This window comes from Caretta caretta, chromosome 2, assembly GCF_965140235.1.
Source record: "Caretta caretta isolate rCarCar2 chromosome 2, rCarCar1.hap1, whole genome shotgun sequence".
Taxonomy (NCBI): domain Eukaryota; kingdom Metazoa; phylum Chordata; order Testudines; family Cheloniidae; genus Caretta; species Caretta caretta.
In genome coordinates this window covers 29979685-30006294 of record NC_134207.1, presented here as the reverse complement: position 1 = coordinate 30006294, position 26610 = coordinate 29979685, and the positions used below count along the sequence as shown (strand labels likewise).

At 41.7% G+C, this 26610-nt stretch overlaps 1 protein-coding gene across 3 annotated transcripts in view; it reads right to left on the bottom strand.

Moving 5' to 3' along the window:
• Positions 1–26610, bottom strand: part of CSMD3 (CUB and Sushi multiple domains 3) — a 1179008-nt gene that overhangs the window by 422121 nt on the left and 730277 nt on the right. For all 3 annotated transcript variants that reach the window (XM_048841517.2, XM_048841518.2, XM_048841519.2), the window contains one exon: positions 509–678. In XM_048841517.2, coding sequence (XP_048697474.2) covers positions 509–678 — 170 coding nt within the window. The remainder of the gene's footprint in view (positions 1–508; positions 679–26610) is intronic.

Here is a 26610-nt window from a genome sequence, read left to right as displayed (position 1 = left end):
CTGTATTCGCAAAAAGAAAAGGAGTTCTTGTGGCACCTTAGAGACTAACCAATTTATTTGAGCATGAGCTTTCGTGAGCTACAGCTAGCTCACGAAAGCTCATGCTCAAATAAATTGGTTAGTCTCTAAGGTGCCACAAGAACTCCTTTTCTTTTTGCGAACCCTGTTAAAAGATTAGTATGTAACATACATAGTAAACTTACATACAAATATAAGACTGCAGAGTATGCTTGGTCTTAAAATGTTTTTATGGCTATAAAAACATGGATATATGGTTGGAGAATGGACACGTAAAGGAATGGGAGACTGTAGACAAGATAAAAGGTTGCCTTGTTCTTGACTTATTAGATGTGGAATTGTTTTAGATGGAAGATATTTTACTATAATGGCAATTATTAATATAAACTCACATAAAATTGTAATACTACAAACAGATGAACAGCACAATGGCATGAAAGCATGATGTGTTTAGAAATAACATAGACATATTACAAAAGTGACAACCTACCTTAAGAACATCTCCTTGTGCTAAGTGAAATGTTCTGGCTGAAATATTGATTCCCTTCCCTGCTTGTACCTGAATGCTATAAATGCATTCATGGTTGTTTCCATAGTTGAGTGGGTAATTGGGGGACAGCAAAATTCCTTCATTATTTGTTGCAGAGGCTCCACATTCAGCTGCAGGTAAAACAGAATGTTGAGGTATAGCTTAATAGAGGACATAAATATTTCAAATAATGGTATGGGAATGTTAATGCAATCTAACAAAACATTAACATTTGGTGTTATTTAGAGTCTGGTTATAAAATAAATTAATGACAGTGAATTATTAGAATTTCTTCACCTGAAGATTCCACAAATACTCATAAATGTATAAAATATTGAATAAACTATTCTAAATAATATACAATAATTTTGAAATATGATAAAAATATAAAGATAATAATGGAAAATATTTGAACAAGCCTCTATTTTTGTTTGGGTTTTTTTAGTTCCATCTTTGTTATTTTTTTCAAAAATTATTGAAGACAAAAATTAAATGAAAATAATGATACTTTGGAAGTCACATGGAAGATCTGCATACAAAAACACACCAAAATATCTCTAATATTAATTTAATAAAAATAACCACAATAGGTGGATGGTATAAATTATGGAGTAAAATAAAAAGTTATAAGTTCAAAATATACCAACCTAATAAAATAGGAGTAATCTAAATAATAAAAGAGTAAAAAGAAAATTCCCAGACAAGACCTCCATTAAGAGGGATTAAAGCTGAAAATACATAATAGTAATTTAGGAAAAAATACATTACAATTATGATGTACTTATTCCAAAACAAAACATTATTAAACCAGACAATTAACAGTGAAGGTTAAAAACAAAATAGATCAAAATATCCAAAAATCAAATTTGTGGAAATCTGTATTTAAGGCACCAAATAACCTTAACTCTGACTTGTAGTGATATCATCTAGTAGTCATATGATTATGATTAAGACATTTTAGAATTTGTGGTCCCAGAACAGATTTAAATGATAGCAAAAGGACATTAGATTCCCCCTTGCCCCCCACTTCACCTTGCATCACTTTAGGACAAAGTTAAGGTTATTTGGGTGTCCTAACTGTGCAATTCCATATCGTAAGTTTGGATTTATTTTAAATTTAACCTGAACTTTGAATTTCCTAGGTTTATAATGCTTGTTTCTGGGATAGTTACATCCTCCATGTAATGTATTTGACCCTAAACCATTGGTATGCACGCTAAGCTTTAACTCCATTTTACCATAGTTTTCCTTTGGTTTTAATGTTCGGAAATTTTCTTAGTTCGTTGTTTTACATACCAAACAAGAAACCCAAAATAATTATACCATGCTATACTGTTAACAATTTTAATACAATATGCTATCAACCTTAAACGTTTTTTTCATTATTTTTAACTTTTAAAGTCAGATGTACACTTTGCCTGGACCAGCAGAAAGTAGCAAGTGCATAGTGGCCAGATAAGCTGTGTGAAAATCATTAGAGCAGCCAAAGCACCCAGAGAGCATGACCTGACTTAGTCCTCTCTTCTGTCCTCCAAATTCCCCTCCACTAACTCCCTTTTCCCCAATTCATCCTCCTTGCTGCACCCTACATTCCCTGTGGGTGTGCACACAAACACACCAGTTCCTCCCACATTCCCCTCTATAGACATATACATATACATTAGTGAAATCTCTAGTGTCCCCCTCCCTCCTGACCTTATTGTTGAGTACAGCTGGTGTAATGGGTAGTTTTGAAAAGAAAATTATGGATTAGTGATCATCTTTGCAATTATTTTTCACAACTGAAAATACTCCTTCAGTAGATGCTGATGCAGAAAGTTGTCTTCTTCTGAATTACTCATGAAGAACTGCCCTCTTTCAAAATGGCTACCATTTCCCATTGTTCTCAATGGGACTGAGGCTGGCTAAGATGCCCCCTTTCAAAATGACCACTGCCTCCCATTTTTCCCTTATGGAAGCTAATAGACCCTGTGTTTCCAGAAGATGGAGAGGAGCAGGTAAATGTAGACTATGGCCATTTCGCTTATTGAGAACAATAGGAGATAGGTGTCATTTTGAAAGGAGTCAATTCTTCATTCAGTTTTCTCTAGAACAGTATTCTTCAACCTCTATTGAAGAAGAAACTTTCATTTATGATGAATAACAACAAAAAAGCTATCATTAATCTTTTTTTTTAAAATGCCTTCAAAGTAGATTAAGATGAGGTTTCAATGAGTTTAAACCATAAGAGTAGTTTGAAGAGTCTACTTTTCTGTTATTAAGATCATTAGGGACAAAACAAAGTCTAACATGTGGTGCTAAATATCTTTCAGGACCTTCATTTTTACTTATTTTAACTAATTAACAGTTTAACCTGTAAATTCTCAGAAAAATGCATTAATTAACCAGAGTAACTGTAATTTTGAAGAGATGCTGTATTTTTCATACATAACATGGAACTATGAGCCACAATTTAACTGCAAAATTTATTACGATGATTGTCCTGCCACTTTAAGATGTGGGAGGGAGTGTTTGGATTGCTGGCAGAGTGAAGGGAACAGCACTTTATGGCTGTGGGGTGGGGAGATGAACACTGCTGCAAAAAGGGGCAGCGTGGTCGCTGACTTATCTCCTGGGAATGCAGGCTTTAAAAGGGGCAGCTCAGGGCCTAAAGCCTTCCTTTTGGGCTCTGTTAATGCATGGCATTATGGGCGGTAGGTGCCTTACACCCTGAGCCCTCGAAAGGAAAAGGGTGGGGGTGCCTAAACTGATTGGGTCACGCCTTGAGCTCTCAGTAGGTTATAGGCAGGGTGCCCTAGATTTTTGCAGGTAACAGGGTCTCTGGCCTTCAGCCCCATGAGTTTGGGGCTGCCAGGACTCAGGGCTTTCTAAAAAATACATTTATTTTAATATAAAAGCACTACAGAGAAAACATACTAAAAACAATAAAAGCCCTACACATATCCTAATAGCTTACCAGGGATAAACTTTCACAGATTCAACAGGGGATCTGGCCAATGTCAGTTCTTCCAAACCTTACCTAAGTATTACTTCCCCCCCAGCAGCTGCCCTATAGAAGGTTCTGTCCACTGCTGGTTTTAAAAAAGCAGCAACAACAACAAAAATGCTCGATCTAAGTCAGTTTAAACTCAGACTATGTATCCAAAAGTCCTTTCTTTGTTTCTTGTGCTCTGGAGAATCCAGTACGAACAAGTATATGGCAAGCCTCTCAAGGTGGTAGTACCTCTTTGAAGATGTTACAGCCTTAGTGAATTTACCTAGTCACCCATCACTATTCTCAGTTCCTGGAAGGCTGTGGTACCCCATAAAATCCATGGCCCACAGGGATACCTAAACTTAATATGGTAAGATCTCCCAGAGATATTGCAAGAAATTGACGTATCTGTCACAAGATTATTATAGGTTGTGCAGATAAGATTTGAAGACCAGCATATGAAAATTGCCTTGGCCAGGTGAGGATTATCATTATTTTGCCTACTTATATTAATGGAATTGGAGAAACACGTAGAAAAGACGCAAGAACCCTGGAATCAAGAATGCATCTGAAATGGACCCTGAGTCTGACCCCTTCTGGACCAGAAGTGATGGCACTTCCCATTCTTCCTGGTGGCAAGACCTCACTTGCTGAATATCAATCAAATTATGTAATCTGTTATGGACCACCCATCGTTATCAACAAACTTTCCATAGAAGCAATCTGGTAGAACATTTTGAATTCCTGGAAGATGAATCACCTTCAGGGTGACTATGTGTCATATGCAAAAGTTCTGGAGATGTGCTACTTCCTGACACTAGGGAGTGGATCTTGCTTTGCTCTGCTTGTTCAAGTAAAATACAGTGGTAGTTTTGTCCATCATGACCTGTATGGTAAGCCCCTTTGTGACTAGTAGAAAGACTGTGAAAGCATTGTAAATGGCTCAGCTCCAGGATGTTTATGTGAAGGGTTGATTCTTGTGGGGTCCACAAGTCTTGCTATAGGAAGTTGTCCAAAAGTGTTCCCTAGCCAAGCATAGATGGATTCATCACCAGAGCTTTCATTGGCAGAGAGAGGAAGAATGGACACCTTTGCAGGTTTTTGTTGGGTCCATCCACCACTTTAATGTCAACAGAACTCGAGGTGGAGCATGAACCAACAGGTCCAGATGGTGATTGCTTGATGGATGTAGACTTCAACAACTCTTGCATACAGTGAAGGTAAAGTCTGGCATGCTGAGCCAGGATGCCATATGTCCCAGTAGTCTGAGACATGTTCTCACAGTTGTTCTTGGCTAAGCCAGAAGATTGGTGCACAGGACAAGCACAGCATGATTTTTTGGGGGGGAGGAGGCTGGGAGAGAGAAGAGGGAAGACACATCATTGCTATCATGGAGTCCAGAATGACCCTAATGAACTCCATTTTGGGTGTGTGTGTGCTGGGATCAGTACTGACATGTCTTTTCTTATTTTCAGAGCTAGTTAGGAAAATAGCATCTGAATATGGCGGATGAAGTCTGTTACTTGTTGGTGAGCTTCTCCCCAAATCAGCCAGTTGTCTAGCATGCGAACACTTGGAGTCCCATTTTCCTCAGGTAAAACGCCACTACCAGAAGTCACTTCATGATCTCTGGGAGGTATCAACAGGCCAAATGGTAGTACTATGTGCAAGCAATGACAACCACCCACTAGGAACATTAGATACCTTCTATGGGCTGTGTAGATCACAGCGTGGAAATAGGCATCCTGGAGACTGAGAACAGTGTACCAATCATTCAGGTCTATGGATAGGATAGTAGAAGCAAGTGACACCATCCCAAACTTGAAATTTCTAATGAAGGTGTTTAGTAGTCTTGGGTCAAGACTATCCTCCTCTGCTTTTTGGGAATGAGGAAGTAAAGGGAATAAGCCCCTTGATGAGATTTCTTCTACTGCTCTAAAAAATGAAGAGATTGCATCACAAGATGTCGGACACTCTCATGAGATGGGTCCCTGGATAGGAAGGGAGAAGGTGGTTGAGAATGGGAAAGAGACTGGAACTGGATGCTATATCCCACCTCTTCAATTTCCAGAACCTGCTGATTTGTGATGATGTTGTTTCAGAACCGCAGAAATGCTATAAATTGGTGGTGGGCAACCTGTGGCGTGCAGGCCACACACAGCTCATTAGTGTAATCCGCTGGTGGGCTGCCAGACAGTTTGTTTACATTTGCACGGCCGCCCACAGCTCCCAGTGGCTGCAATTCACCATTCCTGGCCAGTGGGAGCTGTGGGAAGCAGTGGGAAGCACATCCCTGCAGCCCGCGCTGCTTCCCACAGCTCCCATTGGCCGGGAATGGCGAACTGCGGCCACTGGGAGCTGCGGGTGGCCGTGCAAATGTAAACAAACTTTCTCACAGCCCACAATTAGATTACCTTGATGGGCCGTGTGTGGCCCGTGGGCTGCAAGTTGCCCACCACTGGTATTAATGGTTCCAAAAAGGAGGGTATGGGAACATCTGAAGCTCTCAAGTGAGCAGTCAAATCCACTGCCTAGCACCTGAAGGAGGCAAGTGAATTGACACACCAGTGAAAGTACAAGACTTTCTCCTGGGAAATTGATGTTGCTTCCTTTGTAGATCCATCTCATTGTTTTTGTTTAACTGATTTTCATAAAGAAACCATTAAAAGTACAAAAATTCAAGTGACTTACACCTTGTATATGTTTCCAAATACCTCATGCCTCACAGGACCACCAACAGAATTACATAATCACACAATTTTACAACTTGTCAAAGCTGTAAGACAGACAATACATAACCAAACAATACTATATAGACATAATATGTTAGGGAAGAGGTAACGGTAATAAAATTAACTACATACATGAATAGGGAGAGGAGGGAAGAAGAGGACGGGGAGGGAAAATGAAGTGACATCAGGAGTAATGAAGGTTTGCCATTCTTTGGACCATCTCAACATTTTTTTTATCCAAATGTATCTAGAAATAGGGTCCAACTTTCTTCAAATTCACATAATTGCTCTCTATAGTGATCAGCTATTATTTCTTTGGCTACTAACTCAGACAGGTCCAAATGTCACTGTTCTATCCTGAACATAAGCCTGCTTTTCCATTTTAGTAAAATTGTGTGCTTGGTAATCATCTGAGTCATTAAGAACCAAAGATTTTGTGGTGGTTTTAAACACAATTTAGCAGGTAAATAATCTATGACATAATTTTCATTTGAGATTTGACTGCTGAAGCTGAGCACCATGTCGTGTCCAGGTTTTTTCTACAGCTGCCAGACTGTTGGTCAGTCCCATAGCATATGCATGTAGGTTCCTCTTTCTTTGTTATAGCACCAACAAATAGAGAATAAGACCTTTCTCTTGAGCAACCTCTGTGGTGTCCAATGCATTTTGAATAAAATATTTTGTTGTATGATGCATAGCCTGAGATCCAGAGAAGATTTTTTAACATTACATAATATGTTCCGCTATAGTGATTCTTTTAAGGGCTATGATAGGTCCTCTACCATCCTTTCACAAAGACCTCCAGATTAATGGAGATCCTCTTCATTAACAATGTGTACAAAGAGGACATTGGCCTGGGCAGTTTATGAAGCATTTCTAAGGTCCCCAGTAATCCCTGACCCATCTAGGTAGGAACTATGCTGAAATGACTCAGTCTTTCCAAGTACCAGTATATGAAACAAATTAACACAGGAGATGGCCTGAAGACCTTAGTTCTACTTAGATAATACAAGAGCACTCTTTTTGTATTTAAATAATGTAAGCTAGAATCCACTTTACTTGTATGAGGTTTAGGAAAAAACACAGGCAAATGTATACTCTGATTAACATGGAAATCTGAAACTACCTTCAGAAGAAACTGAGAATGTGGTCTAAGAACTACTTTGTCTTTATAGAAAGTAGTGGGGGGGAGTGTTTGCCATCAGTGTATGCAACTCACTAATTTTTCTAGTGGAAGTTATTGTTATTATAAATGCTGTTTTTATAGAAAGATGAAAGAGGGAACAATTCCATAATGGCTCAAATGGAGATTCATGTCTTGAGTTCATACCAAATTCAAATTCCATGCAGCGACTGGGTCACGAATAATGCCCTATGAGCATGCTTGGCCACGTTTTGCCCCTTCTTAATAAGGGATAATGTTAATTTCCTCTGATCTTCTGGTAATTTTTTAGTAAAGATAGACATCTTCTCCCATAATTGAAACTGATATCTAGTCATAACTGCTTGGTAGCTAGCTCTGTGAATGTTTCAGGATGCAGACAAAACCAATTTTCTGCCTAAGGAATCTATTTTTCTCTCCATATCCGTGGGGGTGGAAGGTTGAAAACCTGATCTAGACTTTTGCAGTGTTGCTGCTATAACCAAAGTGTTTGGCTGAGAGTGTACATAAAAACAAGAAAATCCCTCCTGTGGGATTTGATATAATTTGTTCATCTTTTTAGAGATTGATTGACACAAAGATGGTTTTGACCAAAGGGATTTTGCCAGTTGCCACAACCCTTCTAATATAAGCAAGGAGACTTTAGCCTTGGCAGTAGATGCCACAATATCAAAAACTGGATGTGAAGGCTCCTACAAAGCTACAGAGCTACTGATGATAATTTTAAAGTTGATGCCATCCTGTCAACCAATTCATGAAATTGAATTGCATCCTCAGCAGAAGATGATGCTGTCACTATTCTGATGTTGTCATCAAGACATGAGTCACTCTGTGTCTCTGTGACATCATGTTGGAAGTTATCCTATGCGTTGTTTCCTCTAAGCTGTGGCATGTGCTTGTGTGCACAGATCTTAAACCCCGCGCACATGGCAAAATATCGTGCGCATTCCGGCTTCGGCTTTTTTTTTTTTTTTTTTTGCTTTGGCAGCGGCACAGAAGACATTTTTTGTGCACATAGCCTGTTAAAAATTAGAGGGAACATTGATACTGTGGAGGTCCCTCCTGGTAATCCTCTTCTGAGAATGCCCCTGTTTGAAAGGGTGGGGGAGGTGGAATTCTTGTAACTCTCGGATCTGTATCCCTTGGGTCCATACCTCTCAGATCCATAGATTGGGTAGGATGTTGCTCCAGCATTAGACATTTCAACCTTCTAGTCTGGCAAGAGTAGACAGAAGGAGTAAGGAGGCACTGTCCAGGCCCACCAAATTCCCCAATTTGGTATCTGCATAATCACAGGATCCAGTTCAACCTCCAATTGTAAATTCAATCCTGGATCTGATATAGAAGCCATTGGTGAGATTTACAATGTAGGGACCCCCAAACCCAAAAGGGGTCCCAAAACTGAAGGACAAGTCTTTCCTGCTGACACTATAGGGGTCTGAGGTGGTGGTGGTAACAACTCTGGAGACCTCTCTCTCTCTCTCTGCACTTCTCACTTTGGTCTTTTGTCCAGCAAGAAATATGATCTGATCAGATCTGAAGAAGGGCAAGGATCCAGATGAATTTGAGCTGTAACCTCTGTTACATGTAGCTGGCTTTGCCCAAATGGATCCGAAGGTCTCACCATTGAATCCATACTCTAGGATTCATCTTGAGATCCTGAGTATTTAAATTTTGGATCCATGATTTGTAAGTGATCTGAGGAGCCACTGGATATATGCTTGTGTTTGTCCTTTCTTTTCCTCAGCATTGAGGTAGATGCTCCCAACATATTTTGCATATCCTGAGGATGCTTGTCCGGATACAGGACTGATTAGGAATGTACTGTGACTAAAGTCAGACCCTGGGATCTGGGCATGGGGACGAAAGTCGATTTGTAACTAGAGCCTGGCGCTGGAGCTGAAGCTCTTGTCTCAGATCTAAAAGGCTTTTTGGATCTGGACATAGTCAGAGGCTATTCTGGTCTCCTATTCTTACTATCAGATTCCTTAGAGCTACCAGATCCCGAAGGTTTGTTGATAAATAACTGAGGGCTCTGCAGTATATTTTGTCTCTCCTTCTCGGTACAAGGAGTGAAGGCGGAGCTTATCTGACGGTGTGCTGGTGAATGATTTTCACCCAAGCATTGTAGGCACTGGCTGTGCGTATGAGAAGATCAGAAGCCCGCTGGACAGGACACACGCTGTTTGAAGCTGTGCTTCTTCACAGTGGCTCCTGCCATGGCAGTAAGAAATTCTTAACTAAAAAAAAGCCTGCTATACTATTTACATTAACTAATGTAACCTAACTGCTAACTATGATTACCTTTAAAAAAAATACAAAGGCACGTAGCTAGTACGATGCTAATGGATTGAAGGAGGCTCGCACCTTCTAATGCTGCAGCAGTTCGAAGGAACTGAGAGGGCACGGGAACTAGCACTCTTCCTATCGCCACACCCCTGAGTGTGCTTGAGAGCTGTGTATGAGAGGGGCAAGGTGCTCCCAATGGGCGCTGCTGCTACAAAATTCCACCAGGCTGTTGCACCCAGTCAGTGCATTGCAAAAGCGGGACTATGCAGAGGACAATCGAAAAAGAATCTGTCTTAGATCTTGAGCTATTCCATCAAAGGGCCTTGGAAGTTGAAAGCTTGGAGCAGATTTCTGTCTCTTCTTCCTGTGAGTCTGATGCAGTTTTTCCTTCCCTCACTCAAGGTTTTCCGACAGGTAGATGATTGGTCTTTTATACAAGGGGTTTCAGACCCTATTAGTAGTAGTAGTTGGAGCAATCTTTGGAGAAGAGTAATCAGATAAATCTGCCCACGCAAGCCAGGATCAGAAGCGGGGCACATAGCCCTCTCTGTGAAGAACATTATCAGATGAAACTCTCTCTCTGCTCTTTTTGAGAATGATCTGTACATAGCCATTGCTCAAGGACCTTACTACCTCACAAGACAGGCAGTTCTTGAAATCTGCGGATTTATGTTCTGTCATGACAACCAAAATGGTACCAACAGTACCTCCGAGGTAAACAAATGTATGTTGGTTTCAATATGTCGTACAGGGGTGTGGACCCTGAACCACACAGATATACTGACTGAACTCCCAGTATAGACAGTGGTATATTGATAGGAGGCATTCTCCCATTGACAGAGCTACTGTCTCTAGGGGAGGTGGAGTACCTATACCGATGGGAGAAGCTCTCTCATCGGCATAGGTAGTGGCTTCACTAAGCGCTACAGTGACATGGCTGGCTGTATTTTAAAGAAGCCTTATTGAGGGCGCAGGAACAAAGCATCCTGAAGCGCAGAAAGAATAGCAAATATGGCAGGCAACCAGCTTGGCTTAACAGTGAAATCTTCAGTGAGCTTAAACTCAAAAAGGAAGCTTACAAAAAGTGGAAATTTGGACAGATGATGAGAAAGGAATATAAAAATATTACTAGAGCATGCAGGGGTATAATCAGGAAGACCAAGGCACAACTGGAGTTGCAGCTAGCAAAGGATGTGAAGAGGAACAAGGATTTCTACAGGTATGTTAGCAACAAGAAGAAGGCCAGGGAAAGTGTGGGACCCTTACTGAATGAGGAAGGCAACATAGTGACAGATCATGTGGAAAAAAATGCTTTTTTCGCCTTGGTCTTCACAGACAAGGTCAGCTCCCAGACTGTTGCACTGGGCAACACAGTACGGGGAGGAGGTGAGCAGCCCTCAGTGGTGAAAGAACAGGTAAAGGACTATTTAGAAAAGCTGGACGTGCACAAGTCCATGGGTCCAGATCTAATGCATCTAAGGGTGCTGAGGGAGTTGGCTGATGTGATTACAGAGCCAATGGCCATTATCTTTCAAAATTTGTGGTGATCGAGGGAGGTCCCAGACGACTGGAAAAAGGCAAATATAGTGCCCATATTTTAAAAAAGGGACGAAAGAGAACCCAGGGAATTACAGACCAGTCAGCCTCATTTCAGCGCCAAGCAAAATCATGGAGCAGGTCCTCAAGGAATCCATTTTGAAGCACTTGAAGGAGAGAAAGGTGATCAGGAACAGTAAACATGGATTCACCAAGGGCAAGTCTTCCCTGACCAACCTGATTGCCTTCTATGATGAGATAATTGGCTCTGTGGATATGAGGAAAGTGGTGATGTGATATATCTTGACTTTAGCAAAGCTTCTGATTCTATCTCCCACAGTATTCTTGCCAGCAAGTTAAAAAAGTATGGATTGGATGAATAGACTATAAGGTTGATAGAAAGCTGGCTAGATTGTCAGGCTCAACAGGGAGTGTTCAACGGCTCGATATCTAGTTGGCAGCTGGTATCAAATGGAGTGCCCCAGGGGTCAGTCCTGGGGCCAGTTTTGTTCAACATCTTTATCAGTGAACTGGATGATGGGATTGATTGCACCCTCAGCAAGTTTGCAGAGGACACTAAGATGGGGAGAGAGAGAGATACGCTGGAGGGTAGGGATAGGGTACAGAGTGACCTAGATAAATTGGAGGATTGGACCAAAAGAAATCTGATGAGGTTCAGCAAGGACAAGTGCAGAGTCCTGCCCTTAGGAAGGAAGAATCCCGTGGACTGCTACAGGCTGGGGACCGACTGGCTAAGCAGCAGTTCTGCAGAAAAGGACCTGGGGATTACAGTGGATGAGAAACTAGATATGAGTCAGCAGTGTGCCCTCGTTGCCAAGAAAGCCAACGGCATATTGGGTTGTATTAGTAGGAGCATTGCCAGCAAATCGAGGGAAGTGATTATTCCCCTCTATTTGGCACTGGTGAGACCACACCTAGAGTATTGCATTCAGTTTTGCTCCCCCCACTACAGAAGGGATCTGGACAAATTGTAGAGAGTCCAGCGGAGGGCAACTAAAATGATTAGAGGGCTGGGGCACATGACTTATGAGGAGAGGCTGAGGGAACTGGGGTTATTTAGTGTGCAGAAGAGAAGAGTGAGGGGGGATTTGATAGCAGCCTTCAACTACCTGAAGGGGTGTTCCAAAGATGATGGAGCTAGGCTGTTCTCTGTGGTAGCAGATAACAGAACAAGGAGCAATGGTCTCAAGCTGCAGTGGGGGAGGTCTCGGTTGGATATTAGGAAAAACTATTTCACTAGGAGGGTGGTGAAGCACTGGAATGGGTTGCCTAAGGAGGTGGTGGAATCTCCATCCTTAGAAGTTTTTAAGTCCCAGCTTGACAAAGCCCTGGCTGGGATGATTTATTTGGGGTTGGTCCTGCTTTGAGCAGGGGATTGGACTCAATGACCTCCTGAGGTCTCTTCCAACCCTAATGTTCTATGATTCTATGACAGAGCTGCACCACTGAAGCCCTGTAAGTATAGACAAGCCCTAATGTAACTAAGTACCTAACTATTCATTTATAGAATTTGCATATAAAAGAAGGGCACACAGTGTACAAAGAAGCAGTCACTGCAAATCCCAACTCACAGCCACAGCTGGCAAGAAAGAACTCAGTCATGGTTGGGGATGGCCCTGCTGGTGCCTTTTTATGCCCTGGATTGGAGGCATGAGGACACTCAGTGTGTGGGCACTATCTCTATGGACACTGTTGGCCACAAGTAAGTTATTCTTCACTCTGACTCCGAAACACTCCGAGGGATTCTGGTTAAAACGCATCTCTGAAATAGTTTCAGCTTAAAATACACTAAAAGACTCCTGATACCATTAGCATCCAATCATGCAGATATGAACACAACAAATCAATAACCTATTAAACCATAAAACTAAACTGGGATGGATTTCCATTGTGACAGGGTCAGGCCAGATGGCTACAGGAGAGTGATAAAAGGTAGATACATTAGCCCTAGATTAAGCAGGTCCCTTTTCCCTGAGGAAGATAATGGGCTGTTCCAGGACAATCAGGAAGTTGCTGGAACCAATTATGGCAGGCAGGCTAATTAGGACACCTGGAACCAATTCAGTTACTAGAATCAATTAGGACAGGCAGGCTAATCAGGGCACCTGGTTTAAAAAGAACCTCACTTCAGTTAGTGAGGTGCATGCGAGTAGCTGGGAGCAAGAGGCGCACAAAGAGCTGAGAGTGAGCAGGCATACTGCTGGAGGACTGAGGAATACAAGAGTTATCAGGCATCAGGAGGAAGGTCCTGTGGTGAGGATAAAGAAGGTGCAGGGAGGAGGCCCTGGGGAAGTAGTCCAGGGAGTTGTAGCTGTCACACACTCTTACAGGAAACACTGTAGACAGCTGCAATCCACAGGGCCCCGGGCTGGAACCCAGAGTAGAGCGCAGGCCCGGGTTCCCCCAATCTGCCCAACTCCGTATTTTGATACAAGAGGAGTTGACCTGGACTGTAGGTCCCACCAGAGGGGACGATCCCTGGCCTATCCCCTGACCCACTAGGTGGGTCTGCAGAGACTGTGGGGATTGTTCTCCTCCTTTTACCCATGCTGGCCAGTGATGAGGTTAGCTGAGTGAACAGCAGGTTTGAGCCACTGGCAAAAGTAGCCAAACTGAGGGCTTCCGTGAACCTCTGAGGTGAGCAAATCCACCAAGAAGTGCAGGACCCACCAAGGCAGAGGAGGAACTTTGTCACAACGTGTACACAGATGCTGAGAGAATAATTATATTATGACACTGAGTGAAATAGAATTCACAAGCTTGAAACCAGTATAGATGTAAATTAAGAGTTTGGGAAAGGGACTGGAAGGAGATAGGGACACAAAGAGAGGGCTAAGAATGGAAGGGAAAAAAAGAGGGAGACAGAAACTGAAGGGGAAATAGATAAAGAGAGGAAGAAAAATAAAGACAAATAGAAGGGGGAGAAAATAAAATGGTCAATGTAGGGATAAATGAGGAGCAACAGAGGGACAGTGAGGGGAGACTATGTTAGAAAGAAGAGTCAAGATTTAAAAATGTGCCCAAGCATTTTTGGATGGCTTTGATGTCTCATTCTATCAAGTTACCTTGCTTAGATTTTATATTCTATGGGCAAAATTCTGGCTCCACTACAGTCAATGGCAAACATTCCTTTAACATATAGTGGCCAGGAATTCACCGTATTTTATTATTACTCTAGAAACGACAGCTTGAAGAAACATAAGTTCATAAGTGAGAAAGTGACAAATGAGATTAATAGTAAGAAACATCTTGCGATCCTTACTCCAAATCCTGGTTCTATATATAATGGGGAGATATGGGTAAGCAAAATAAATTGTTCTTCAGGACTCTGCCAAAAATTAAAAGGTCAGCTAAAGATTTGTTTTTAATTCCCAGAAAGAAATATTGAAAGGGAAATATTAGTTTCATTGGCTACTTGATCTTGTAACAAATAACAGTTAGGTTTCTTTGGTCATATATATATTCAAAATTTTATGTAGCTCTTCATAGAAAAGATGAGTTTAAACAATAGTCTGTTTTTTATTTGAATGTTGTAATCCCCATAAAACACCACTGTCACTGCAACTGAGAAATGTAATACATTTTGTTTGGGTTACTCAATCATTTGCAAACAAATCTGAAATAAAGAGGATTTTGTCACATTAAGAATATTAAAAGGACTGTGTGTGATTTCTCATTATTCAGATGACAAAAAGCTTACAAGAGATACTTATGGAATGGGAAAGTATGCTGCTCAATTATGAACTGAAATTTGACCCTCTTTTTTCTTCAAAGAGGATCCCCCACGGTCTGAGTCATGGAGAAGATAAGATCTGTAAATGGCAATTTCATATTCTGTGATGATGATCATATCCCCTGCTCAGAAAAGGAAACCGTACAGCAAAAGCTTGATTGGAAAACAAATGATGCATTCCTAAAAAGATTTTGTCTTTGGGCAACAGAGGTAATAGACTTCAAGTCAACAGCTACCTGAATAAGAGAATCTAAATTTAGTGGACAGCAAATTGATTCCCCAAAGCTTTTAATCTTATTCTCCTCCCTCTCACCCCCCTCATTCACATGAACTTATGAGAGAGACAGGAAAATAAGACAACAAATACTGAAGGGACTGAATTATGACTGAAGTATACTTCAGTAGGTATAATCTGAATTATGAGCCCAGCAGCAATTCTCCAGTTGTTTTAGAGCTCTTTGCAGAATGAATTTAAGCTGCAGCTTTACAGGAGGGTCCTATTCTGTTGAAGAAATTTAAACAGAAGCGTTGCTCCATTTGTTGCAGATCTACATTTGATGTTGGACGCTCACCTTACCCTAACAAGGAAGATAACCAAGATGACATTTCCTGCTTTTATTTTGTGCTGATCAAAATGATTGGATTTCCTTTTATAAGGAGGAGAAAATAAATCACCCTATTGAATCAACTCTGATAATTTCTTGGATCTCAGATGACAAAAATGGAAAAGACAAAACAAATGGAATCTGACTAACATATTAAAAGCACACTGCACTTGGTCATAGTCATTGCTGTATCTAATAATTATGGCACTATGATTTCTGTAAGAGCTCAACCACTCTGTCTGTGAGAACATCATATCCTTTGATAAGTTTTGTTGTAAGAGAAAGGATTTGCACTAGCATCACTGTATTAAATTTCGCTTTCCATAAGTTTTGAACAAAAGTTGCAGGGCAGCAGTGCTACAGTACCATTAATATACTTTGTGAAGTGCTTTTGGATGAAAGGCATCAGAGTCAGATGGGGGTGGTATTGTGCTTAAAATCAGCAAGGTAATCCCACAGCAGTCAAATGTTTTTGCTAAAATGATCAGCAAGAAAATAGATAGCAATCTTAATTTAATGTATTATTATACTTGAGAACTAATAACCCCTAGCTCACATAAATAGGCTGGGGCCCACACAAGTACAAACAAAATACTAACCTGCAGATGCTCATTCCAAAGCTGAAAGTACATCTACATGGAACACTCCTCTCGGTGGCATTTAGAATGCATACACTACATGCCCCCCACCATGGGTATAAATAGCAATGTAGATGGTAAGGCACTGCTTAGGCAGTAAAGAAACCACTGAACTTCTGAAAAGCACCAGCAGCTCCCTGCTGTAGGAGTCTTTCTCTGCAGCAAGGAAAGGCTCTTGTAGCTCTCTAAAGTAGAGAAAAGCTCCAGCAATGGGGAGACAGCAGGGAAAGGCTCCAGCAGACAGGAGCTGCTGATCCTTTGCTTGCTGGCTCCCCCTTAGCATAGCCTTTCACTGACACATGTTGCTACACACTTCAGAGTAGACTCAGTCTGCTGTTCACTGTGCCACATAGTTAAACATACCCGGCATGCTGCTGCAAGAGGTATGCTAAGCAGATGTAGCCTGAGTGAGAGGGAAGCATTATGAAAAATAAAATTCAGTGTTGAGAAATGCAAGGTAATGTGCATTGTAAGGAATAATATTAAGGAATCACAATACACATAGATTGGTTTTAAATTAACTGTATTTACCCAAGAAAAGACCCTAGGTATCAATTTGGGGAGCTCTCTATGCTAAATGCAGAGCAGTGGTCTAAAAAAGTGCACAAAATATTAAGATGAATAAGAAATGGGATGGAAGATAATGCTGATTATGTTTTAACACCGCTATGTAAGCTGATGGGATGCCCTCACCTGCAAAACTATATTCAGTTCTGGTCTCCCTGTCTCATAACAGAAATAGTGTACAAAGAAGGGATTCAGAGATGGCAACAGAAATATTCAGAGGTATAGAAAAACTTCCAGATAAGAAGATATTCATTTTAGTTCAAAGAGGAATAGTTGAGGCATACACAAATGAATAGTAAAGAGAAGTTAAATTGATAATTCCTATCTCCCATTTCTCATAATTCAAGAACAAGGGGATATTCACTAATTTAAAACACATTTAAAACTAACAAAAGGAACCATATTCAGACACGGCACACATCCAGCCACCAATGCCCCCACCCGCTGAGTCCTGCATACAAATGGGCAAGTAGTGACACTCCTTTTGGAAAAAAAACGAGGAGGACTTGTGGCACCTTAGAGACTAACACATTTATTTGGGCATAAGCTTTCGTGAGCTACAGCTCACTTCATCAAAAGCTTATGCCCAAATAAATGTGTTAGTCTCTAAGGTGCCACAAGTCCTCCTTGGTTTTTTTGCTGATACAGACTAACACGGCTGCCACTCTGAAACCTGACTCCATTTGGAGGTGTTTGCTGGTGCGCTGGAGGCAGTACAGGATCTCCAACAACCCAGTAGATATACAGCAGACCGAGCTGTTACTAAAGCTCCCATAAGCTGTAGTAACTTAACTGTGATGGTTATACAGCTGCACTTAACCACTGATTTGAAGGCAGAAGTTTTTTTCCCTCAACACCTCACAACCCCTTCCGATCCTTTGTGCAAAGCCCATTCACTTGAGCTTTGCACAGAGTTTACATAGGAGGATAGGAAATGAGTTGATATACTGGACCAGGGTCCATCTAGGACATTAGCCTCTGTCCAGCAGCTGCCAATACCAGATGTATCTAAGGAAGTTGCACCCGTTACAGACTCTGACCTTTAAAAGCTGGGAACTCTGGGAGATATTGTCCTGAGGGATGGATGTAAGCTATAGTCCTGGGACACGACTGGGACAAAGCATGTGACTAACAGGATATAGGAAATAAGTCTTCCTGACTCTCTGGGAGGGACTAACAGATCAGGAGAGAATCGCAAGGAACAGGAGGTGCTGGGGAAAGCTCTCCACGCTGGTCTGCAAGAGCTGATGGTCAAGCATGAAGCCAAAGATGGGGAGACTCAACAAGAAAAGCCGTTGGAGAAGTACAATGATGACTGAAGACTGAGAAGCCCAGTACAAGAGCCAAAAGGACTTGGGACACAAAAGTGAAGGAAATCCTTGGAGGGAACCGTGTATGTGGATGTTGAATATTAACATTGTGGTCAGTCATTTATTAAGTCAGTGATTGAAAAAGGGAAATTGAGGCATTGCAGCATACGCAGACAGGGAGAGTATGTGACCCTGATACACCAACATCTACTCATCACTGATTAGCTTACTCCCTGATCCTGAGGGCCTAACTTTCCATTGTTATTATTAGTAGAAGCAGCAGCAAGTAGTATTAGCACTGTCTAGTGTAATTGTAGATAACCTCATTATCCATTTACACGTCTAACCCTTTAAGTCCACACTTTTACCACACATTCAAGAAAAGGAAATGTTTATGGTGCTGGAGTACATGCGTAAAGCATGTTACACATTCATTAGAGATTACAGTGCAATCATTTAGCCACAGGCACACAGGGACACTGATACTCCGGGATTACATTGCAACAGGATTCTTAAACTCCTGTCTAAGACATCAAAATTGCTTATGACTAATTTAACAAATATTCACATTTCCATTAGCTAATTTATATTGGAAATCATTTACACAAATTGAGAAAGGAATTGTACCCAGTATCCATTCAGAAGATTCAGAGGAAAACAAAATATTTGGATAAATGCTCTCTGGTATATACTAATGGCATAGTTTAAACACTCACTTAACCCGCCAAAGAAATAAATACATGTTTACAGCTGGAATTTATGTATAATTATTTAGGACCATATTTTGTCATTCTTTCTCATGCTAAGTAGTGACTTACTTTGTGAGCAGACCCATTCATATTGATGTTACCACTCAAAAAGTTTTAATCTGAAGAAATGTTGAAGAAATCTGACCCTTAACAAATTAATGGTGGGCATGTTCTAGGATGGTTAGATAGGGCCTACATCATGACACTGATTAAAGTGCCATCTTCTACCACTTCATTCCTTTTCATGACTTCTCTCACTCATTTCCTCTTTCCCTGAAAGTAAATGTTTTAAATGGGTGCAAGGGGAGGGGCAGGTTAAGGCATTAAACTAAAGGAAAACACTTGTTTTACAAAGCCTTGTTTACAATGAAAAGGGATTATTCTATTTCCAAGTAAGAGTGGCAACCCACATAAATTAGTCACAAACAGAAGTGCCTAAAAGGAGGTTTCAGAGGGAGTTCAGAAAGGGAATGTGAGAGGGTTTCCTTCCAGGTTCACCTCTACTTGCGATTCCACCATGACCATGATGAAATGGCTGTGCCATGTTTTCTTTTTTGCCTGAAGTCAGACGGGATTTCCTGTGTGTGAAGGGGAAGTTGGTGATTGTGCTGGAGGAAAAGATTTTTGAATTGGAACAACAAATAGCGATGCTACTGATAATCAGAGAAGCTGAAAAGTTACTAGACTGCCAGTTGGGGGAAATATCAGTACCCCAGATTAAAAGAAGAAAGCAGCTAGCCACCAATGAGTCAGAAGGAGGAAGTTTCCCAGTTAGCTAGCCACCAATGAGTCAGAAGGAGAGGCCTTCTGATTCATACTGAATAAGTAGCACAACTGGCTAGTTATCTTAGGTGCCTGTACACGAACGCAAGAAGCCTGGGAAACAAGCAGGAAGAATTGGAAGTCCTTGCACAATCAAGGAACTATGATGTGATTGGAATAACAGAGACATGGTGGGGTAATTCACATGACTGGAACACTATAATGGATGGGTATAAACTGTTCAGGAAGGACAGGCGGGGGAGAAAAGGTGGAGGATTTGCGCTGTGTGTAAGAGATTGCTCAGAGCTCCAGTATGAAACTGGAGAAAAGTGTTGTCAAGGTTCCTTCCCCACTCTGAACTATAGGGTACAGATGTGGGGACCTGCATGAAAAACCCCCTCAGCTTATTTTTACCAGCTTAGGTTAAAACTTCCCCAAGGTACAAACTGTTTTACCTTTTGCCCTTGGACTTTATTGCTGCCACCACCAAGCGTCTAACAAATATATAACAGGGAAAGAGCCCACTTGGAAATGTCTTTCCCCCCAAAATCCTCCCAAACCTACACCCCCTTTCCTGGGGAAGGCTTGATAAAAATCCTCACCAATTTGCCTAGGTGAACACAGACCCAAGCCCTTGGATCTTAAGAACAATGAAAAAGCAATCAGGTTCTTAAAAGAAGAATTTTAATTGAAGAAAAAGTAAAAGAATCACCTCTGTAAAATCAGGATGGTAAATACCTTACAGGGTAATCAGATTCAAAACATAGAGAATCCCTCTAGGCAAAACCTTACGTTACAAAAAGACACAAAGACAGGAATATACATTCCATTCAGCACAGCTTATTTTATCAGCCATTTAAACAAAACAGAATCTAATGCATATCTAGCTAGATTACTTACTAAGTTCTAAGACAGGTTTCAGAGTAACAGCCATGTTAGTCTGTATTCGCAAAAAGAAAAGGAGTACTTGTGGCACCTTAGAGACTAACCAATTTATTTGAGCATGAGCTTTCTTGAGCTACAGCTCACTTCATCGGATGCATACCGTGGAAACTTCTTTTTAAGTTCTAAGACTCCATTCATTTTCTGTTCCTGGCAAAAACAACACACAGACTGAGAGAACGTTTGTTTCTCCCCCCCTCCAGCTTTGAAAGTATCTTGTCTCCTCATTGGTCATTTTGGTCAGGTACCAGCGAGGTTATCCTAGCTTTTTAACCCTTTACAGGTGAAAGGGTTTTTCCTCTGGCCAGGAGGGATTTTAAAGGTGTTTACCCTTCCCTTTATATTTATGACAAGCGTGCTGAGAGTCTTTGGGTTAAGTTTAGAGGCGAGAGCGGCAATGTTGTGGTGGGTGTCTGCTATAGACCACCAGACCAAGAGGATGAGGTAGATGAGGCTTTTTTCTGGAAACTTCTGTAAGTTGTCCGATCACAGTCTCTGGTTCTCATGGGGGACTTCAATCACCCTGATATGTGCTAGCAGAGCAATACAGTAGTGCACAGACAATCCAAGAAGTTTTTGGAGAGTGTTGGGGACAACTTCCTGGTGAAAGTGCTGGAGGAACCAGCTAGGGGGCCATGCTCCTCTTGACCCACTGTTAACAAACAGGGAAGTATTGGTAGGGGAAGTAAAAGTGGGTGGCAACCTGGCCAGCAGCGACCATGAGACGGTCAAGTTTAGGATCCTGACAAAAGTAAGAAAGGAGAGCAGCATAATATGGACCCTGGACTTCAGAAAAGCAGACTTTGACTCGCTCAGGGAACTGATGGGCAGGATCCTCTGGGAGGCTAAAATGAGGGGGAAAGGAGAGCTGGCTGTATTTTAAAGAAGACTTATTGCGGGTGCGGGAACAAACCATCTAGATGTGCCGAAAGAACAGCAAATATAGAAGGTGACCAGCTTGGCTTAACAGAGAAATCTTTGGTGAGCTTAAACACAAAAAGGAAGCTCACAAGAAGTGGAAACTTGGACAGATGACTAGGGAGGAGTATAAAAATATTGATCAAACATGCAGGGGTGTAATCAGAAAGACCAAAGCACAACTGGAGTTGCAGCTAGCAAGGGATGTGAAGGGTAACAAGAAGGGTTTCTCCAGGTATATTAGTAACAAGAAGAAGGTCAGGGAAAGTGTGGGAACCTTACTGAATGGGGAAGGCAACATAGTGACAGATGATGTGGAAAAAGCTAAAGTACTCAATGATTTTTTCGCCTTGGTCTTCACAGACAAGGTCAGTTCCCCGACTGCTGCACTGGGCAGCACAGTATGAGGAGGTGAGCAGACCTAAGTGGTGAAAGAACAAGTTAAGGACTATTTAGAAAAGCTGGACATGCACAAGTTCATGGGTCTGGATCTAATGCATCTGAGGCTGCCGAGGGAATTGGCTGATGTGATTGCAGAGCCATTGGCCATTATCCTTGAAAACTCGTGTTGATTGGGGGAGGTCCCAGATGATTGGAAAAAGGCAAATGTAGTGCCCATCTTTAAAATCCGGGGAACTACAGACCAGTCAGTCTCACCTCTGTCTCCGGAAAAATCATGGAGCAGGTCCTCAAGGAATCCATTTTGAAGCACTTGGAGGAGAGGAAGGTGATCAGGAACAGTCAACATGGATTCACCAGAGGCAAGTCATGCCTGACCAACCTGATTGCCTTCTATGATGAGATAACTGGCTCTGTGGATATGAGGAAAGTGGTGGATGTGATATATCTTGACTTTAGCAAAGCTTTTGATACCGTCTCCCACAGTATTCTTGCCAGCAAGTTAAAAAAGCATGGATTGGATGAATGAACTATAAGGCGGATAGAAAGATGGCTAGATCGCCGGGCTCAATGGATAATTGAGCTTTATGTCTAGTTGGCAGCTGGTATCAAGTGGAGTGCCCCAGGTGTCGGTCCTGGGGCTGGTTTTGTTCAACATCTTCATTAATGATCTGGATGATGGGATGGAGTGCACGTTAGTGGAAGACACTAAGCTGGAGGGAGAGATAGATACACTGTAATGTAGAGATAGGGTCCAGAGTGACCTAGACAAATTGGAGGATTGGACCAAAAGAAATCTAATCAGGTTCAACAAGGACAAGTGCAGAGTCCTGCACTTAGGAAGGAAGAATCCCATGGACTGCTACAGGCTGGGGACCGACTGGCTAAGCAGCAGTTCTGCAGAAAAGGACCTGGGGATTACAGTGGATGAGAAACTAGATATGAGTCAGCAGTGTGCCCTCGTTGCCAAGAAAGCCAACGGCATATTGGGTTGTATTAGTAGGAGCATTGCCAGCAGATTGAGGGAATTGATTCTTCCCCTCTATTCTGCACTGGTGAGGCCACATCTGGAGTATTGTGTCCCGCACTACAGAAAGCATGTGGACAAATTGGAGAGAGTCCAGCAGAGGGCAACAGAAATTATTAGGATGCTGGGACACATGCCTTATGAGTAGAGGCTGAGGGAATTGGGCTTATTTAGTCTGGAGAAGAGAAGACTGTGGAGAGCGGGGGTTGATAGCAGCCTTCAAAAACCTGAAGGGGGGCTTCCAAAGAGGATGGAGCTAGGCTGTTCTCAGTGGTGGCAGATTATAGAACAAGGAGCAATGGTCTCAAGTTGTAGTGGGGGAGGTCTAGGTTGGATATTAGGAAAATCTATTTCACTAGGAGGGTGGTGAAGCACTGGAATGGGTTGTGGAATCTCCATCCTTAGAGGTTTTAAAGTCCCAGCTTGACAAAGCCCTTGCTGGGATGATTTAGTTGGGGTTGGTCCTGCTTTGAGCAGGGGATTGGACTCGATGACCTCCTGAGGTCTCTTCCAACCCTAATATTCTATGATTCTATGATTCTCGTCACCCTTCTCTGAACTCCTTCTGGTTCAGCAGTCTCCATTTGGAGATGGAGTGAGCAGTACTTCATATTTTATTCTAGATGAGTGCACACATAATGACTACTTATCTTCTGTAGTAGCCTCTTGTGATGGACCTTATCAGAGAGTTTTTGGAAGTCTAAATAAAAACATCACTGATTCTCCTTTATCCACTACTTTACTGACACATTCAAGTAACTCTAAGATGTGATTTTCCATTGCAAAGTCTGGAACAGTGGGGAATTTCCCCTACCCATGTAAAGCTGGTAGACCAGCACTATACCACCAGGCTGAACTTCTTTGGCTGAGCTGCTTAAGAGGGTTTAGCTTGGTGGCAGAGCCATTGTTTATCTCAGAGAATTATATAAATATGTAAGTCCCATTGCTGAGTACTGCCTATTCGCACTTCTGTTTATAGTATTTCTTCAGTTTACTTACTTACCTGTCAACAACAGAATGGATCCCTTCATTGACCAGATGTTAAAAATTAGGGAACTTTTAAAGTATGCATTCTGCATACAGTAGGGTGCAGTTTTACAGATATTAATTGCCCATTAAATCATTGCAAGTGCTCAAAGGAAGATAGAGAATATGTAAAATAATACAAACAAAACAGATTAGACCAGGGTTATTTATCTATCTCGGCTGCAGTTTCCAAAAAGCTTAAATTATATGCCCAAATCCTACTGAATTTCAGTTGGACTTCTTCGAAAATGCAAATCCCTAGATTTTGAAGAATTGCACCTTGAAAAGCTGGGCAGGATTTGCTCTTTAGCAATCATGTGCTTAAAATTAGGTTTTTTGTTAAACAGACACACTCATATTAAAGGAAACTAACTCTTACCTGTCTAAATAATTAAACTTTAGTTTATTGATAAAAAAGTTATAATGTAATTTGCCAAATTTTGCATATTTGCTTTTTATATTTCTAACTGCTTGAACACCGGAACCAGATTGTTTTCCTATTTGTTTATAGGCAAGAAGAGGCAGAGGGAAGGCATACACTCACCATTGATTTTATGTTCCCTTCACCCCCAGCCTTGCTCTGTTTGCACAGTTTATACTGTTGCACTTTCAGGTTTTTTGCACTGTTGCTTTAATTAAAGGTTTGCTTATAGTTGGTTATTGTAGATTGTTTAGTTAAATTTATTTTAATTATTTTTCCCCACTCGTTCAATTAAATTTTGTTGTTTTTGTTATTTCATAATCAAACCCATTTACAATCCATTTGTTATGAGTCATTATTGCATTTAACTCAGAAAATAATTTAAACAACACTGAGATATTATATAGGGTTTCACAAAAAATATGTAAGGAATATTTCATTTGCACCATCCATACACAATATACCAGTGCTCAAAAATGTATCTATCCCAATACCCCTCTCCACCAACTAATAGCTGCATATGTTCAGACATGAGACTTCAAATATGAACAATACGCATCCCTAACAATATTTCCTAATTTTTCTATGGGACAGCTTGCCGGCTGCTCAAACTGCCAAGCATGTCTCTGAACATCAGCCTTCCACCTATTGTTAAGACTTTCTCTCTTGCTCTCAAGTACTGTTCAGAACACAATATGCAGTTATAATGGTGGGAACATTGTTGTTTTTCTCCTGCTGCTTCCAGCCTATTTCATAAACAGCACCATCTACCTTTCAAAGGGATCAGAGGCAGGCCCACAACAGAATAAAGAAACTAACTTTCAGAAGTACTGAAGATCCCACTCTTTCTCCACTAATCTAAACAGAATTGAATTATGAAAGATTCTGATACAGAGGTCAACCAGTCCTTGGAGCACCATGGAGAAATACCCCTTCCTGTTTATAAAATTTGGTGCCCTGGTGTGTGTGTTGCAGGGGGGGGGAGGGTGGAGGAGGAGGGGAGGAAAGGTGGGAACAGAGGTAATGATAGGCATATGGTTTCCATCAATTTCCCAGTATAGTTTGGGAATCCTATGTGTGCAAAGCCATCAATAATTGCCTGAGCAGTACCTAGTTTTCTGACCCAGTGGGACAGCACCTTACCAATATCAGAGCAGGGACACAGCAGCTGGGACTAATGGTAAGCAACCTAATTCCGGAGGACTGTGTTCAGGTTACCTGCAATCAGGCAGAAGCCAAATGAATTAGTCTGGACAGGGGTTCAGACTCTAGTCAGGTGACCAGGAATCAGGCTGGTTAGAGTCTGAAATGTTGGGTGAGGTGTCCAAGCAGCAGCCATGCAGAGGCAAGTTGTGAGGACAACTTCCTGTGCCTTTCTTTGGGTTTAATAGGAAGCCCTGAACAACCAGAGGTCCCAGTGTTCCTCCAGCCATGGCCAGGGGAAGTTTCCATGAAGTTGCTTCAGATGTCATGGTCTCTCTATTTGATGGGTGAGTACTGAGCAGTTGGATGTGAGCAGAGAGGTGTCAGTTGACTAGGAACCTTGCAGACCCAGGTTTGAGACTCATGGGGTCATGAGAATCTGTGGCATAGCAGACCTGCATAAGAATGACCCCACAAATTGCTCTCCCCAGGCCAATTGGTTGGCCAAAGACTGGATGTGTTCTGGGGTGGTCAGATGGCAGTAGTGACCTGCTTTTCAACATGTATGGGGGACAACATATTGATATACTGTTACTGCAGCTCCAAGGTCAGTTCTACACAGAGCTCAAAAAGAGTAGCCTCTCCCCACCCTGAAGTTTTCTTGCCATTGTTGGTCATCCCAGGTTTGCAGAATCATCTTCTCCCAGGAATCCATGCTTGTTTCTCAGCCCATAAACGATGCTGTTTGCTGCATCACTCATCCAGGAACCAGACCTCTAGCTCCAACAGCTGGGTGTTGTCCATTTCCTCATCCTGCTGTCAACACTTCAGAGTGCTCTCCTGATGCTGGAGGAGCTGCAGCTACTGCCATAGAACACAGTTTTGCTCCCACATAACCTGCTCAGTGGTGCAACTAACAAGTTCAATGCTGAAAGGGTCTAGCTTTTACTGTTATAATACAGCCCAAACAACCACTACAATATTCACATCTGTCACCACAGCATTGTGAAACATTGTTGGATCCATGCTGGAATACAGCAATTCAAAAATGGCGGAACCCTGCCCGCAAAGGAAATATGGGGCAGAGATAGCAGAATCATGGTATTTTT